This window comes from Pinus tabuliformis, chromosome 7 (assembly GCF_031772625.1).
Source record: "Pinus tabuliformis cultivar Carrire ecotype Pingquan chromosome 7, CPIR1, whole genome shotgun sequence".
NCBI lineage: Eukaryota > Viridiplantae > Streptophyta > Pinopsida > Pinales > Pinaceae > Pinus > Pinus tabuliformis.
This window is the reverse complement of record NC_142293.1, coordinates 1,611,583,737-1,611,600,152: the sequence shown is the minus strand read 5'-3', so window position 1 is coordinate 1,611,600,152 and position 16,416 is coordinate 1,611,583,737. Positions and strand designations below refer to the sequence as shown.

Sequence of the window (16,416 nt, the reverse complement as noted above, 5' to 3'; positions counted from 1 at the left end):
ATCCAGCCAAGATCCAAGTCATTCGAGAATGGCCATCTCCAACCACTCTGATAGAGCTTCACAGCTTTCTAGGTCTTTCCAACTTCTATCGCAAGTTCGTGTTGGGATTTTCTCATATCACTTGGCCCTTGAGTCAAGTCACCAAGGGAGGAGCAAAAGCAAAATTATTTTTGTTTGAATCTCAATAGAAGGCATTCACGGATTTGAAAGGTTGCCTCTGCGCGGCACCAGTGCTCGCATTACCAGAATTGCAACAACCATTTGAGGTCGAGACAGATGCCTCTGACTATGCTATTGGGGCAGTCCTTGCTCAACACAGGCATCCAGTGGCATATCACAGTGAGACACTTTCAGACACAGTCCGGAAGTATCCCACTTATGACAAAGAGAGGTATTCCATTGTGCGGGCCTACCGACAATGGAAGCATTACATTTTGGGGAAGGAATCGGTCATCCACACAAACCACTGACCCCTGCAGTTCATATAGACCCAAGGGAAGTTACAGAATGATCGCCATCAGAAGTGGTCCACATACCTACAACAATTCCATTTGAATATCAAGTATAAGAAGGGCAGCACCAATAATGTTGTAGATTGCCTCAATTGACCACCGATCATGGCGTTAACCACCATGCTCAACTCTTGTGGGCACGAGACTTCTAATTGGCCACTTCTCTACAAAAGCGACCCAGAATTCAGCCACACACACCAGACACTCTTGGAGGGTCAGCATGTTCCAGATTTTCACCTCCAGGATGCCCTGTTTTGCCACCTGGATCACCTTTGTGTTCCTTTAAGTGAACGTGCCAAGATGATTTGGGAAGCACACTACAGTCGGGCTGTTGGGGATTTTGAGGTCGAGAAAACGGTGGCAGTACTGCAGAAGTATTTCTATTGGCCGAATCTTCAACAGGATGTCGGGAAGTACATCAAATCATGCACCGGCTGCACCATTGCCAAACCGACCATCAAGAAGCAAGGCCTCTATACCCCGTTGCCTACCCCTAGTCGACCTTGGGAATCCATCTCCAAGGATTACATGTCACGCCTTCCTTCCACTAAGCATGGAAATAACTGTGTTTTTGTGGTCGTCAACAGGTTCTAGAAGATGGCCATTATGGTGGCCTGCAAGAAGAATATCACAGCAGTAGCCACTGCTAAACTCGTCTTTGAATGAGTGTGGGTACACTTTGGCATCCCACAGTCTATCATCTCAGATCGGGATAGAAGGTTCCTCAGTACATTTTGGTCCAGTCTCTGGTCGATGTTGGACACCAAACTCACTAAGTCCACAACCTTCCATCCTCAAACTGATGGCCAAAAAAAGGTTGTCAATAGGATGATCATAGACATTCTACGCATGTATAACTCAAAGCATCCGCACATATGGGACGAGAGCCTCCCCTATGTTTAGCACAGCTACAACTATGCTCTCCACAGCTCGACTCGTCGCAACCCTTTTTAGGTGGGCTTGGGATTCTAGCCACTATGTCCCATTGATGTGTCCATACCATTTGCAGCTATTCACGCAGATTTAGCTCATGTCCAGTCCGAAACGGATAAGGCAAACAGCTTCATTGATCACATCCAACATATTCGCCAGCAGGTCCATGACATTCTAGAGAAATAAAATGCCAAGTACAAGCAACGACATGATCAACATTGAGTGACACACAAGTTTCAGGTGAGTGACAAAGTCTGGTTGCATTTGCAAAAGGAATGCCTTACTGGAGCCTATCGAAAACTCAGACCACTCCGATATGGTCCTTACACCATTACCAAGGTTGTGGGAGACAATGCATTTGAGCTTAGCATTCCCCCATTCCTTGGCCTGCAACCAGTGTCAATTTGGACCGTCTTCGGCCATATTTTCCACCATTGCTAGACACATATGACATCGCAGAACAACTCACACCCACAGAGTTAAATCCATATTACATGGAACAAGCTGCAACTGATCGGATCATGGACACACAGATCAAGCACACTCGCCAGCAAAATATCCAACTGTATTGAGTTGTCAAAGCAGGCCAACTCCTTCATGAGGGCAAGTGGCTTACCAGGGACCAAGTTCAGCAGAAGTTCCCTCATCTCATGGAGGAACTCAACGCAATGGGGACCATTGCTTCCTAAGGGGGGAGGAATGATCTAGGTGGATATTGGTGGCCACCCACTAATTCCACTTGCACCCCCACCATTGCTTCTTTAATTTTTTCAGTTTCTTTAATTATAGCACATTTTACTATTTTTAGCAGTTTTTCGGGTCCTAAACTTCCGGAGTCATTTTGAGTCCCTAAACGACGTTTTTTTGGAAATCTACCTAATTGTCTTTTCCATCGTAGTCCTCGGAGATATCTTTCTAATGGGCTATCATGCACATCAAACAGAGATAATATGACCAAGTTGCGACCCCGGGAAGTTGGTTGTCCAACTCACCCCAACGGGGCGCATAAACTCTTGTTGTTACATCTCCTCGGGTTAGGGTTTTGGTTTTTTAGGGTTTGCTCTTATTGTTCAATAATAAAAAGGCCCTTGAGCCTCATTGTAAGGTAGTTCAGAGGCATGTATCCGCCACATCTCTCCTCTGAGATAAGATACCATTGCCCTATCTGGTTTATTTCCATTCCTGTTTGTAAGCATATTTCAATATCTTACCATCAATGAAATGAAGTATTATTTCCGTTGCATCTTTGTGTTTATGGTTATCTCTGTAATTTTTTGTGTTCCTATTTAAATCCGGATCAACAGTTTAAACTAATGAATAACTCATGGAATTTTCATGGGGATTGGCTTCTAATAACCAACACTTTATGTGGGTTGTTGGGCAAGATATAGTTCATGGTGAATCTGCCATATTGGCTGAAGAGTTCATTGAGTAAACAAAAGATAGAGGTTTGTTGGTTGGATGGGTGCCTCAGAAAAAGGTATTGTTGCACCCATCTGTCGAGAGGACATATTGTAGCCCCAAAGGTTTACTGGTAGTTATGTGTCACGTGGTCTATTGGATTCATCTAGGTTAACAAATAAATTACATATGATTATTTTATATATTCAACTTTTATATTTTATTAAAATATTACACTTCTTTTATAACTATTTATAAATATATAAATTTATATCATTTAAGTGAATATGGTATAAATAAAAAATTAACATATGAAAATTCAGAAGATAAAGATCAACAAATTGAAATGAACAGTATTATTAGAAAAAGGTAGTGTTATATGCAAATTAGGAGTGACTCCTAACATGCTCCCAAAAGCTATCTAAGTGTCTCTCTCTTTGTCAAGTTTAATATTCAAAGACAACATTTATTAGTGCAAGCAATCCATAATTTTTTCTTTTCTTTTAAACGATTAGGTTTTAGCCTTTAGGGTTTTATTGTTTTTTATTACTAATCTATTTGAATTTCCTGGATTCCATAACAAACTTACAAAAAATTTTGATGAATTTCGTGAAATTATTCATGTTGGTGTTTGGGTTGTTCCGACTAAGTTGGAGATTTTTGAACCTCATCTAAAAAATCATGCAACAATGAAATTAAACCAACTTTTAATTTAATCAATTTTGTTGGCCAAACTAGTTGACTTATATGGTGATGTAAGGAGAATTAAGGTATAGTTCTTGGTCTTGGTTTGAAGATATCATGGTTGAATGAACCATGTACATGAAAGACATCGGTTGCAACAACAAAGTATCATGAATTCCTCTTCTTTTATATGGATGCCAAAATTTTGATTAGATCATAACTAGTTTTTTCTTTTTCTTTTTTTGAAGATTAGGAAAAATAACATTTAAGGGAAGTATTAGAGTTATAACTCCTACTTGTCTTCAATGTGATGTTGTATATGTAAAGGAGTCTCTTTGTAGTCTTTAGGAGATTATTGAATCTACTTAAGATGCTTTTTATATAAAGAGTATCTTTATAGTCTTTACTAGATTATCGAATCTACTTAGATTGAGAGATATACTCCATTAACTAACAAGGACTCCTTATTGAAAAGATTATTTCTTTGTCTTAAAAATGCATTAATCATATATTTAACTTATATTATTATTTAATTAATAAAATTGTGTTTATGAAATATTAATTTGTTATAATATATCCATTCTTACACAACAATCCATATAATTTATCTATCTTAAAAATGCATTTATATATTTATCTTAAAATATTATTTAGTTAATAAAAATGGGTTTATGAAATAGTAAATTTTTTTGTATAGTATATTAATTCTCATTTACTCTTTTTTTTTTATTTCATACAGGATAGGTGGGGCTAAAAAGTGGTTGTGATCATCTACATTGTTGTCCTCTAAACTATACACCCAAGGCACAACGTTAATAAGGATAAGCGAGAACTCATACAAAGTATACAGCTCAAAAGCAACACTCAGAGTAAGGATCAGAGTAACAGCGACTACAAAGCGTACACCTTGAAGTATGAGCTGTCACTCTAAGCGTTACTTAAGGCGTCAACATCATTGATGGCACCTCTGACCCCACGGTTTTGTATCCAATTGAAAATAAAACGCGTAAAGGGTCGGTCAGCGTTTTCTGATAACCTTATTATATTGGTTTCCGTATCTTCACGCCTGTCACCTGGAGACCTCAGCAATAATATGTAATTATTCCTTTCAATTCCCTATAACTAAGGGAGGTATAGCGGCTGAATTCGGCAATAATATTTTATTTTTCCTTTCAATTCCCACGGAGGGATCGGGGCTGAATTTGGCAAGAATAGGAGGAAGAAAGAAGATGGGTTTCAGATCACTGAATGATACCATTGATTTTTTTAATTGCTTAAATAATGGAAAAGTCTTAGTTTCATGGATGAGTTTGATGTTCCATAGATAAGGGATGTTGTTATCAAGATTGTGTAGATGAGTTTGAAGTTGTATTAATAAGATATGTTGTTATTAAAATTGTGTGTATGATTGATGACGATTTTTCTTATTATATCTGCTGCACTTAAGGTATAACACATTCAGTTTTGTTTTTGACTGGGTAATAGTTTGCTTTGATTAAAAATTTAATATTAGGAATTTATTTTTTGTTATTTTTTATTCTGTTTAAATTTATTTATTTGTAAAATGATTGGTTGAGGTATTATTATGGGTTGTTTAGTTATTTTTTTTGTTTTTTGTTTTATTTCTTTTTTATTTAACTTTTTGATCTTTTCTTTTTCTATTTTCATTATTTATATTTTGGTCAATTATAATTTTTCCACAATATTTTCAATTTAAAATAACTTATTATTATATTAAAAACATATTTTAATAAATTTAATTATAAACAATATATATATATATTAATAAAAATAAAACACACACATAGATATATATGTTAATATTAATCATATTTCTTAATTTTTGGTGGTGACAATCAACAATACAATATCTTACTAGTTTTATTTTTGTGGTGAAATCTTTGTTTTTATTATTTTTTTGTTTAATTAAGTTATATTTGAGCTAAGCCACAAGTACTAGCTATTATGTAACCCTTGTTTTATAAATATATTTGATGTCAATGTTAATAAAAAACTTATTTGTTTTTGTGTTTAGTTGGAATAGGTACATGGAATGGCCAGATTCATAATATTTGCTAAACTAATATGGATTACAGATTTTGCGAATATAGTGAAATAATATGGTCAAGAATAGATTGTCAATTTTGAGAATATCCTCGAATAATATTGTCAAAAAACAAATATGCTTTCGAATCAGATTCTAGGTATTTCCAAAATCTCTCATCTACATAAAAGACCTCATTTGCATAAAATACACTTGCTGATTCAAAATGGGTAAATAAATTTTGATGTGATTATCACTGAAAAACATGTCTCAAAAACTTAATCTAAATTACAAAAACCTTAATTCAAATATTAAAAATTTATTTATACATCATTGTATATATGGTTTAGTTACGTTAAAATTCCAAATGTAACAAATCTTATCCGTACAATTATATCTCACCATCAATTCTTTTATTGTCTTGATTTTTCTTCCAAATTGCTAAATTAAAACACGACCGGTTTCTGCGAGAAGAATTGCTGAAGGGAACTGGAAAGCAGCGACGCGAAAACAAAAACACAGTTGAGTGATCAGAACGCAGCTCCTGAATATAATAATCTCCCGTGACTGCATGCAAGCTTATAAAAATATAAATATATGGGCGGCTCCCGAATATAATAATCACGCGTGACTGCGTGCAATTTAAAGAAGGGTGGCGTTTTTAAATCCTTCCATCTCAGTTGGCATCAGTTGACCCCTCAGCGTGCACCCAATTTCCAACCATTCATCATCATCGAAAATCCAAAAATAATACATCAAGAAACTTTCAAAGTTAATATGATAATATGAATGAAATAATAAATCGGTGTGAATTGTTTTTGCTAGGTATATCACTTGACCCAATTTCCATCCATTCGTCATCGAAAATACCAAAATAATACATCTAAGAAACTTTCTAAATTAATATCATAATATGAATGAAATAATAAATAGGTGTGAATTGTTTTTTCTGCGTTAATTTTTTTATTTTTATTTTTTATATAAGGGAACAAGTTAATCTTAAAATCAAGAGGAATTATTTGATACGCATTTGAAGTGTGAACAATTATATTTTAATGTATTTACAGGCCTGCAACTCTATAAATAGCTCCACATCTCAAAGTTCCTTCCAGAGTTCAGATCCCTCTTCGCATCCCTGCGTTCCTTCCAGAGTTCAGATCCCTCTCACTGCCTTCACCATGGAAGCATCGGAATCAGTTCCCCTCCATGCCCTATTATTTCCAATTCCCTTGCAGGGCCACATAAAGCCTTTCATGAACTTGGCCAATGTTTTGTCCGCCCGGGGGTTCTATATCACTTTTGTGATTACCGAATTTGTCCAAAGGCGTCTTTCTGAATCTGGGGCAGTTATAAACCGTGAAGGTTTCATGAATACGAAAATAAAATTCGAAGCTGTGCCAGACGGGCTGCCGCCCCAACACGGGTGTAGTCAAAATCAAAATCTTACGGAGCTCTTCGATTCCATGGAAATTCATGCTCATATTCATTTAGGGAAGTTGATGGAGAAACTCCGACATCTTCCCAACGTTCCTCCAGTAACCTTTATTGTGTCGGATGGACTTTTATCAAAGACGCAGATTATTGCAGACGAATATGATGTTCCCAGAGTTGCTTTCTGGCCGACCAGTGCGTTCGGTTTCACGGCCTATTCTTCTGTCCCTCTGCTCATTGACAAAGGACATCTTCCTCTCAAAGGTACGCAACAAATATTAACATCTTAGTTGATTGTTGTAGTAATTATAAGTTGTCTTTTTTCCTGTTAATTGCACCCACACATAAGCGATCAGGTGCATCCCGCAACCAACCAAGGGGTAGTGATCCATCTTGTTTAAGTCTTGCAGTCTTGTGAATATAATACATGAGTTAATGGTGGAACATGAATACATTGACTGTTACAGAATTCAAGAATAGCTGGAAATTCACTGTTTCTTACCGTGTCAATGTTTGTTCATTGACGGTTTCAGAATTCAAGAATAGGTTCCAATCGCATCACAAGTGGGAATGATTTTTGTGAGTTACAATTCCTTTTGTTCCACCGCCCTCCAGTTTTCACATTGCCACCCGATTACAAATTCTACTAGTAAGAACTTGGTCCACAATTTTTTCTTCAGCTTTGGTTCCCTAGCAGACATGCCAAACCCAAATATTTGATTTGTAATAATATATGGAAATGGAGGGTTTAGGTTCTCAACCATCAGTTGGGAGTGAACAAACTCAACCGTAGAGGGGCTCACTTCAGTTTCAAGAAAGGACGTAACACTCATTAAACTAAACAGAGAGACAGTCGCCCCTTCAAACAAGGCATCAACACATGTTCAGATAGAGGAATCAAATGTACAAGAAGTAACCAGAAGTACCTTAAAAGGTATTCTTCCATGTTTTCCGAAATAATTTTTTTGATAAATTGTTTAAGCTTTTGTAGAATGTCGAAAGGGATTCAGGTTAATGAAGCCCAAAAAAATTGGAAATCTTCCGTAACTGATTTACACAACATCAATCTTCATGCCCTTGAGCGTAATTTATTCCACCAAATTCATACTCTCTTTTTCATATTTTCCAAAAGCCATCTCTAGTCCGATTTGAGATATTTTAGAAGTTTTAATGTAAAACGTGGATATTTTAATGCAGATCTCAGTTGATTAATATTTTTGGAGAAAATTTCCCCCACAGGCTTTCACCCTTTCTGGGATCCTGCAAGCAATGATGGAAAATTTTGCATGGTTTATCTTCATTCCTATAGCATTAGTGAATAACCAAAACATGTATTTTAGAGACTCAAGGTGAGATATGTTCCCTTCAAAGAAAACCAAAGTATTCTCTACAAATAATAAAGGTAAGAGTTTGAAAGATTGACATATTTCAATCCCTTTGAAATCTACAAAAAAAATAAAGGTGAGAGTTGGAAACATTGACATATTTCAATCCCCTTGAAATCTCCTCGTGATTTTGAATCCATGATTTCTTTTCTTAGTCCTTTTGCAACGAGGAAGAAAGGGGTTGAAAGTGGATAACCTTACCTAAAGCTTCTTTTTATTTGGAAGAATGGAGAGGTTCCTGCATTAATTAGCAAGCTAAAAGAGGTTTTGTTGATGTAGTTCATCACCCAGGTTATAAAGAAGTCACATAACCCTAAATGAGTTAAGAGGATTTTTAGGTAGATATAATTTATCTCATCAAAATATTTTGAGAGATCAAATTTATAGAAAATCTCTCTTTGTTTCTTAGTTTCTATAAAAAGAAGGCTTTCTTGGGAAAGGCTAATGAAATAATGAATATCATGATTTTACCATAATAGAATTTTATTTAGAGAAATGTGATTAGACAAGATATCTTTGAGGTATAGGGAAATGAGCACTAAAATAATACTATAGATAGAGTTAGACAAGGAAATCATATGAAAGATGTAAAAGAATGTAGGTGAGTATGAGTTTGGGATAAAGAGGAATTAAAGGGGGAAATAACTTGTCATGAAGTCCTTTATTATTCCATTACATAGATAAGGTCATCTACTATAAATTTGTAACATTCTAGGTGTAACTCAATATGGCGTCCATTTGACATGGGGTTTTTCCTCTTTGGAAACTATGTAAAACTATAGCTCTTCTTTTGTGACCTTAGCCATTGAGGATATGTTCCATTCGTAGTTTATAAATTTGGGGAAAAGGTTGATCACATTTAGTACTTCCTGTATGGTGTCTCTCTGAGGAGTAGAAAAATGTCCCTAAAATAATTGCATCCTTCTTTCGATATCTTTGAAGGAGATTGCAAAGGAGCCAATCTGGCTTTTTGATCTCCCAAATAGTGTAAATAGATATCCTTTGCTTTGAAATATTGTGAAATTACATGGTGTTGTCATCCTCTACATGTAGCCAAATGGCTATACTCTTCAGCCTTCATTAGTTTTCCTTTTCTTGGAGCAATTTCTCTTTAATCCTCCAAACCCTTTATCTCTTCCTTTTGGCCCATTGCGGTCCTCTCTTAGATATTTTTCTCATGTATTTTTCAATTTAGCCTCAGTTTTAGCTAGGTGTTTATTGTGTGCTTCTTCTTCTTTTTTTCCCTTTCCCACTTAATCATCAATTAGTTTTATAGTTATAGGATTTGGCGGGGTTTTATTGTTGGGAGGGGGTGATTGGGACTCAAGGTAAAAGGGGATCTAGTTGGATTTCAGTGATTCAATAAAAGCTGGGTTTTCAAGACAAGAAGGATTATGTTTGAATAGAATTATATGGATTTAAGACCTCTGTGGTTTATTTCTTTTGACTTAGTTACCGGAGAATCCACAGTAAGAACCATTTTCTGCCAACGTTTCAAATTCCAACCGGGATCCATCATCAGGACCATTTGAATGCTTGATAGAAGAAGAGCTAATTTGAGAGATTAAATATTAATGAGGAGAGTAAATTAAGATGAATGTCGGCTCTTTTTTTTTTTTTTTGAGATGTCGGCTATTTTATTTATTTATTTATTTCATTTTATTTAGTTATTTATTTATTTATTTATTTTTTTTAGCTAATTAATTGATTAATATAAATTATTATTATGTTGATCATTATAAGGTTTTCAGGAAGTCAACCCATATAGAAAACTACCTCCACGCTGATTCCCACCATCACCCAAGCCAGAAATTTGGTGTTCTAAACACTCTTGCTATCAAGGCCCTTCGAATTTGTGACGTTGAACATCTGAATGAAGAAAAGAAGCATTTAGTCTCAACCTTTAAGAGTTTAGGCTACAAAGAAAATGAGATTAAAAGAGCAATAAAGAAAGCCGAGAAAAGGATGTTATCTCATGAACCTAAGGCCCGTGATCAGCCTCAGTGTGGTAGGGTTTTTCTACCTTATATTCATGGAGTTACAGATAAGATTGCTAAAATCCTAAGGAAGAAAAACATAAGCACACAATTCTCAGCACCTAGAACTATTAGGCAAGGTATGAGATCTGTCAAGGATAGTATTGATAAACATCAACTTAAAGGAGTCTATAAAATAGATTGCTCATGTGGGAAAAGCTACATTGGTGAAACAGGTCGCTCCTTGCAGACTAGACTCAAAGAACATGGAGCTGATATTAAGAATGAAAGGTCTCGTACTTCGGCCCTGGCAGAACACTCCTCAAAAACTAAGCACCATGTCTGCTTGGAAAGCGCCTCAATTATCGCTAGGGAAGAACAACATCATAGGCGAAAGATCAGAGAAGCTCTTGAAATTATCAAGCACCCACATAATCTCAACAGAGACAATGGTATGGAGATTAGTGGAAGTTGGCTTCCCCTAATCAGAGAAATTAAGGTCACACAATAGTAATTATAAATAGTGATTATTAAATATTAATTAAATTAAAAAAAAAAATTCACTATTTTAATTATCAATATTAATTATTATGTCTTGATATTAATTATCAATCATTAACACTAATTATTTATTTATTATTAATTTTTAACTACGATTTTTAATATTATAATATCAATTTTAATATAATAATAATTATTATTAATATCAATACAATTTAATTAATTTTAATATTAATACATTACAATAATAATACACTAATAATACTATTCATAAAATAGCAAAATATATTAATAATAATTCTATTTTATAACATCATAATAAAAATTGTACTAACATATATTAGATATAATAAATATTAAATATTAATACAATATTCGAGGAGTAATATTATTAATACTAATTATTATTATTATTTATTATATTAATAATAATTATTATTATTAATAATAATTATTATTAATAATAATATTATTTACAATTTATTATATTATATTAAATTAAAGGTAACTAATTATTAAAATATATTAATAATAATTCTAATTTATAATAATAATAATAAAAATTGTACTAACCTACATTATATAATAAATATTAAATATTAATATAATATACTAGGATTATTATTATTAGTAATATTAATCATGATCATTATTAATATTATTAATACTAATTATTATTATTATTTATTATATTAATTATTATTATTATTATTATTAATTTTTACAATTAATATTAATAATAATTATTATATTAAAATAAAAAAATAACTAATTTTTTTTCCGAAGAAAAAAAACGAACTTTTTTATAAGAAATAAAAAAGTTACAATCAGATGAGTGAACATTCAGCATAAGAGTGCAAGAAAGGAGCAAAAGACTCCTCAGTAAAAAACCGCGCAAGCATAAAGACTAGCTTGTGTTTCACCTATAACCAGCCGGACAGCCAAAAACAAAAGTATAACCAAGTCTGTCTCAGAGAGAAAATACTGGGTCTCCTTTCAAAAAGGAAAACAACCCACAGTTTATGCAAAATAAACTAAGTCTCTATACGCTCTTGGCCAGAAAAGAGTGAAAATAGAAAGGTAAAAACTGTGTTTTTTCATATGCTTCCAGAATCAGATACATAAGTCCACTGAAAACTAGAGCATATAAAGATGTAAGAACAAAAAGCATTAAGTGTAGGGGGGGAGATCCGACACACGGATCTGGTCCTGGGTCTGTTCTGTTATTTTCCAAATGCCCACAGCTTGCTGCAAACCTTCTTTAGAAAACTTGTCAGCCTCTTCATTCTTGTCCCTGTAAATATGTTCAATGGAAAATACATTAAAATAGTGCTTTAAATTTTGGATTTCTTCAAACAGCGGCAACAACATATAATTCTGGCATCTATATTTTCCATTGACCCAATTAACAACATTCAAAGAGTCACCGAAAATCTGAACTGTGAGGATATTTCTGTGGATGAGAAAAAAAAAAAAAAAAGGGGTAACTAATTATTAAAAATATTATAATTGATTAATTAAAATTAATATGAATTTTAATAATGATCAACATAATAATCATTTATATTAATTAATTAATTAGCTAAAAAAATAATAATAAATAAATAAAATACCCGACATCTCAAAAAAATAAAAATAAAAACAGTTGACATTCATCTTAATTTTCTCTCCTCATTAATATTTAATCTCTCAAATTAGCTCTTCTTCTATCAAGCATTCAAATGGTCCTGATGATGGATCCCGGTTGGGATTTGAAACGTTGGCAGAAAATGGTTCTTACTATGGATTCTCCGGTAACTAAGTCAGTAGAATTATATGCTTAGAGGGGAAGAGATCTAAATTTAAGAGAATGAGATAGCAATCAAAATCCCACCAACCATGGATCTTTGACAAAACCTGGTGCTAGAGTTATGGAGGGCCTTTAAATGATGACATGATCCAACATTTTGGCAATTCAATAAGATTTTTTTCCTATTGTTTTACCATGTGGGTGAAATCTTGGTTGAAAGAATGTCACAAAATCCCATTTTCTCAATCAAATAGATAAACAAGTTCATATACGAGTCAATTATTGCAGAGTTTCCCCAGACATCAACAACTCATAATGTCAAATTTAGGTCCCCTTCCATGATAACAATTCCATAGTCCGTATAAGGGAGTGTAGGAATGTTTGACCAATAAACTCATGATTTGTAAAGGGACCAAACACATTTATGGAAAGGAAGGATTTTTTCCATTTCTCTAGAGAGCTTTATCATGGAAAGTCATGATTTGAAGGATTAAGTCAAAACTAAACGAAACCATCTATTATCTCATCTAGAGACATTAACCCCAAATCTCCCAATTACATCCAAAGCAAGAAAAAACCAATACTAGAGAATTTATTAGAGAGATGAAATGACCTTATTCCTTCAACCATCTACTCCTATAAGAGTAGGATGTGAGGGAATGGAGTTCCATTAGTCATTTCATAGCCAATGTTTATGAGGGGTTGGTTAGTCCCTTGTAATTGAAGGAGAGGAACTTCATTTAGGAACTTTTGTAGTGATAGATTCCCTAAGATCCCAAATATTGGATTTCTATTTTTTAGCATTGATTTCTAAGTGAGCCCTGCTTTGAGCAATAGATAGGATTTCATTTCCTCCTCTAGCTCAGGATTTGTGAGTTACTGCTACGTAAAGAAAACCTAGTGTATTCAAAATTTCCATGAATATTTCCTCAAACTAAAATATTAGGGGAAGCCATGGAAGTTGAACCTAGATGGGCATCAATTTATTTATTTATTTATTTTATTTTTTTCGATTTTACATCAAAATCTATTGTCCGGGGTTTTAAATAGAGTACCCAATATCTCTCAAACCATTTTTAATTGAAGCACCTTTGTGCATCCTTTTTTGTCTTCGTGAGATACCCCATCCAACTCGTATCTAATATCAAGCGTTTTGGGGCATATCCAAAAGATGATTTTTTTTTTCTTTTGCTCTATCCACCTATAGAAAAACCATGGACACGCTTTTGCTAGCAAAATGCCAACTCTTTTTCCATATTGAGAATCTCAATCTATTGCACGTCCTTATGTAGAACTAGGGAAGGATCCACATTCTTTCTTTTGACACACTTCCTCTTTTGTCGTCGTGGATCATCAACAAGTGGAGGTGAGAGAATCAAGAACCTAGGGTTTTTACCATCTCTGCTTTCAATGTCTGTTGTGAGAATGATGCACAAGAAACTAGAAGATGGGCTAGAAGACTATTCTCTATGTAGCTATCAAGATACTAAGTTAGTAGAATATAGTGGGGAGTGACGAGAAGGAAGAGTCACTGGCTGATAAGTTAAGTCTAGGAAAGGGGGAGGGGTAGTTTTGTCACTTGTCGGAGGGATTGATGTATTTGGAGTTGAGTCGATCATTATTCTAGGATGTGGGGTGGAAGTGCAAAAAAATACCTCCTACTCCTCCCTTTATCCTTCACTTGGAGAGCCTACTGATGATTTCCTTTTTGAAAAACTAGTGGTATTCAAGTGCACGCCAAGGTCCATCGAGTGCTGCAAGGTTAGGGGTGGAGATCTCTAAATGATTTGGCCTCTATGGGGGTCTTCAGAAAAATCTACCTTGTCTGCATGCATTTTGTATGAATAGGGGGAATGGCAATATGGGGAGTGCACTGAAATGAGGGGAGGGCCTAAGGCCCTTCAAGACTTCAACCTGAATTATCTCATTTTGGAGAGCGAAAACTTAAACCCCACACTGCATTGACAAGTTCCAATTATTGATAACTATATTTACTAGCACAATCATATAATTTACTAAATATAATTGATATATCACAGTTTCCCCCTTTTATATAATAATTGGTATATTAAAACTTATATCAATTATATTTAATAATATAATTATGTTGATTAATAAATTAATATTAACCCCAAAAATTATTAAATATATGATAAACTTGAGTAACATATATTAAATCAACTGTTAATAGTTATATACAAAATCTATCATTTAAATAAAAATAACCATATACGATATAAAATAAAAATTTAAAATTTATTATAATAATAACAATATTTTGGAATATATATATATATGACATTCTTTTTCCTTCCCTATATATATAGATTATTTAGATTTAATCGTTAGATTCCAGCGTCAAATTATTATAATAAAAATCGTTATATCACATGGGTAAGAATTGAAATGATAAAAAAATATAAGTCATTCGCAACGGCAGCATGTCATATGTAAATTACATTCAATTTACATAGAAGTTTGACTTTCGAATATTATATTTACTTCACATACAAGTTGTTTAGAAACTGAAAATATACGCACTACACAACCTGCTCACGTTTACTTTATTCAGAATGTAATTGTCTCAATTATCTCCATATCCCAGGCAGCTAAAATCCTTCGATTTATTTTCCTGTACACAAACGTATTTTTAAACATTCTATGGATTTTCTTTTGTATTATTATAAAATAGTTTTCATGTCTCACAGATGAAAGCTGCGTTACCGAGGAATATCTTGATGAAGTGAGAATCACTTGCATCCCGGGAATGCCTCCGCTGCGGCTGAGGGGCCTTCCAAACTTCCTCTTAGTCACAGACATTTCGGATCCGGGTGTTCAATATAGTATGATTCAAGGCCAGGGTACATTATCAGCAGCCGCAGTAATAGTTAACACATTCGAAGAACTGGAAGGCCCAGTCTTAGAGGCACTCAGACTTAACTTCCGTGTATATCCCATCGGTCCTCTACTACTCTCTCAGTCATTCCATTGTAAAGATAAGCATGGATCCTCGGACGAATTGAGTATGTGGAAAGAAGAAAATAGCTGTCTCACAGGGTTGGATTCTCGGAAGCCATGCTCTGTCATGTACGTTTGTTTGGGAAGCATTACAGTTTTGTCTAATCAACAACTCCTGGAATTTGCATGGGGATTGGCTTCCAGCAACCAACACTTTCTGTGGGTTGTCCGACAAGATATAGTTCATGGCGAGTCTGCCATATTGCCCAAGGAATTCATTGAAGAAACAAGGGATAGAGGTTTGTTGGTTGGGTGGGTACCTCAGATAAAGGTACTGTCCCACACTTCTGTGGGAGGGTTTCTGACTCACAGCGGGTGGAACTCCACGTTGGAAAGCATAAGCGCCGGAGTGCCAATGATATGCTGGCCCTTCTATGCCGAGCAACGTACAAATGCGAAATTTGTTTGTGAGGAGTGGAGCATAGGACTGCACTTGAAACAGACCGCGAAAAGGGAAGAAGTGGCAGCGCTGGTGAGGAATTTGATAGAAGGAGAGGAAGGAGTCAAAATGAGGAGAAGAATTGGAAAAATGAAGGAAAGTGCGAAGCGAGCGGTCGAGGAAGGAGGATCTTCTAACAACAACTTAGACAAGTTACTCCACCAAATTATTCCTCAAAAGAATACATCTCAGGGCAATCAGATGGTCGAAGCAGACCTTTAAAGAACTCATCTGCAGCTACAACTTGTAATTGTTTCAGCACCACCTGACGTAGATTTTTACTTATTCGATGAGGCAGCATCG

General features: G+C 34.6%; 1 protein-coding gene across 1 annotated transcript; it reads left to right on the top strand.

The window, feature by feature from the left end:
• Positions 1 to 6,698: 6,698 nt before the first annotated feature.
• On the top strand, positions 6,699 to 16,343 carry LOC149254363 (linamarin synthase 1-like). The gene is made up of 2 exons (XM_089457022.1): positions 6,699 to 7,269; positions 15,365 to 16,343. The coding sequence occupies exons 1-2, from the start codon at positions 6,753 to 6,755 to the stop codon at positions 16,333 to 16,335; spliced, it is 1,488 nt and encodes a 495-aa protein (XP_089313148.1). The 5' UTR covers positions 6,699 to 6,752; the 3' UTR covers positions 16,336 to 16,343.
• The last annotated feature ends 73 nt before the right edge of the window (positions 16,344 to 16,416 follow it).

Coding starts and splice junctions, on each gene's coding strand:
- LOC149254363 (XM_089457022.1), top strand. CDS start 6,753: ATGGAAGCATCGGAATCAGTTCCCCTCCATGCCCTATTATTTCCAATT. Junction 7,270..15,364: donor AGGACATCTTCCTCTCAAAG/GTACGCAACAAA, acceptor CATGTCTCACAG/ATGAAAGCTGCGTTACCGAG.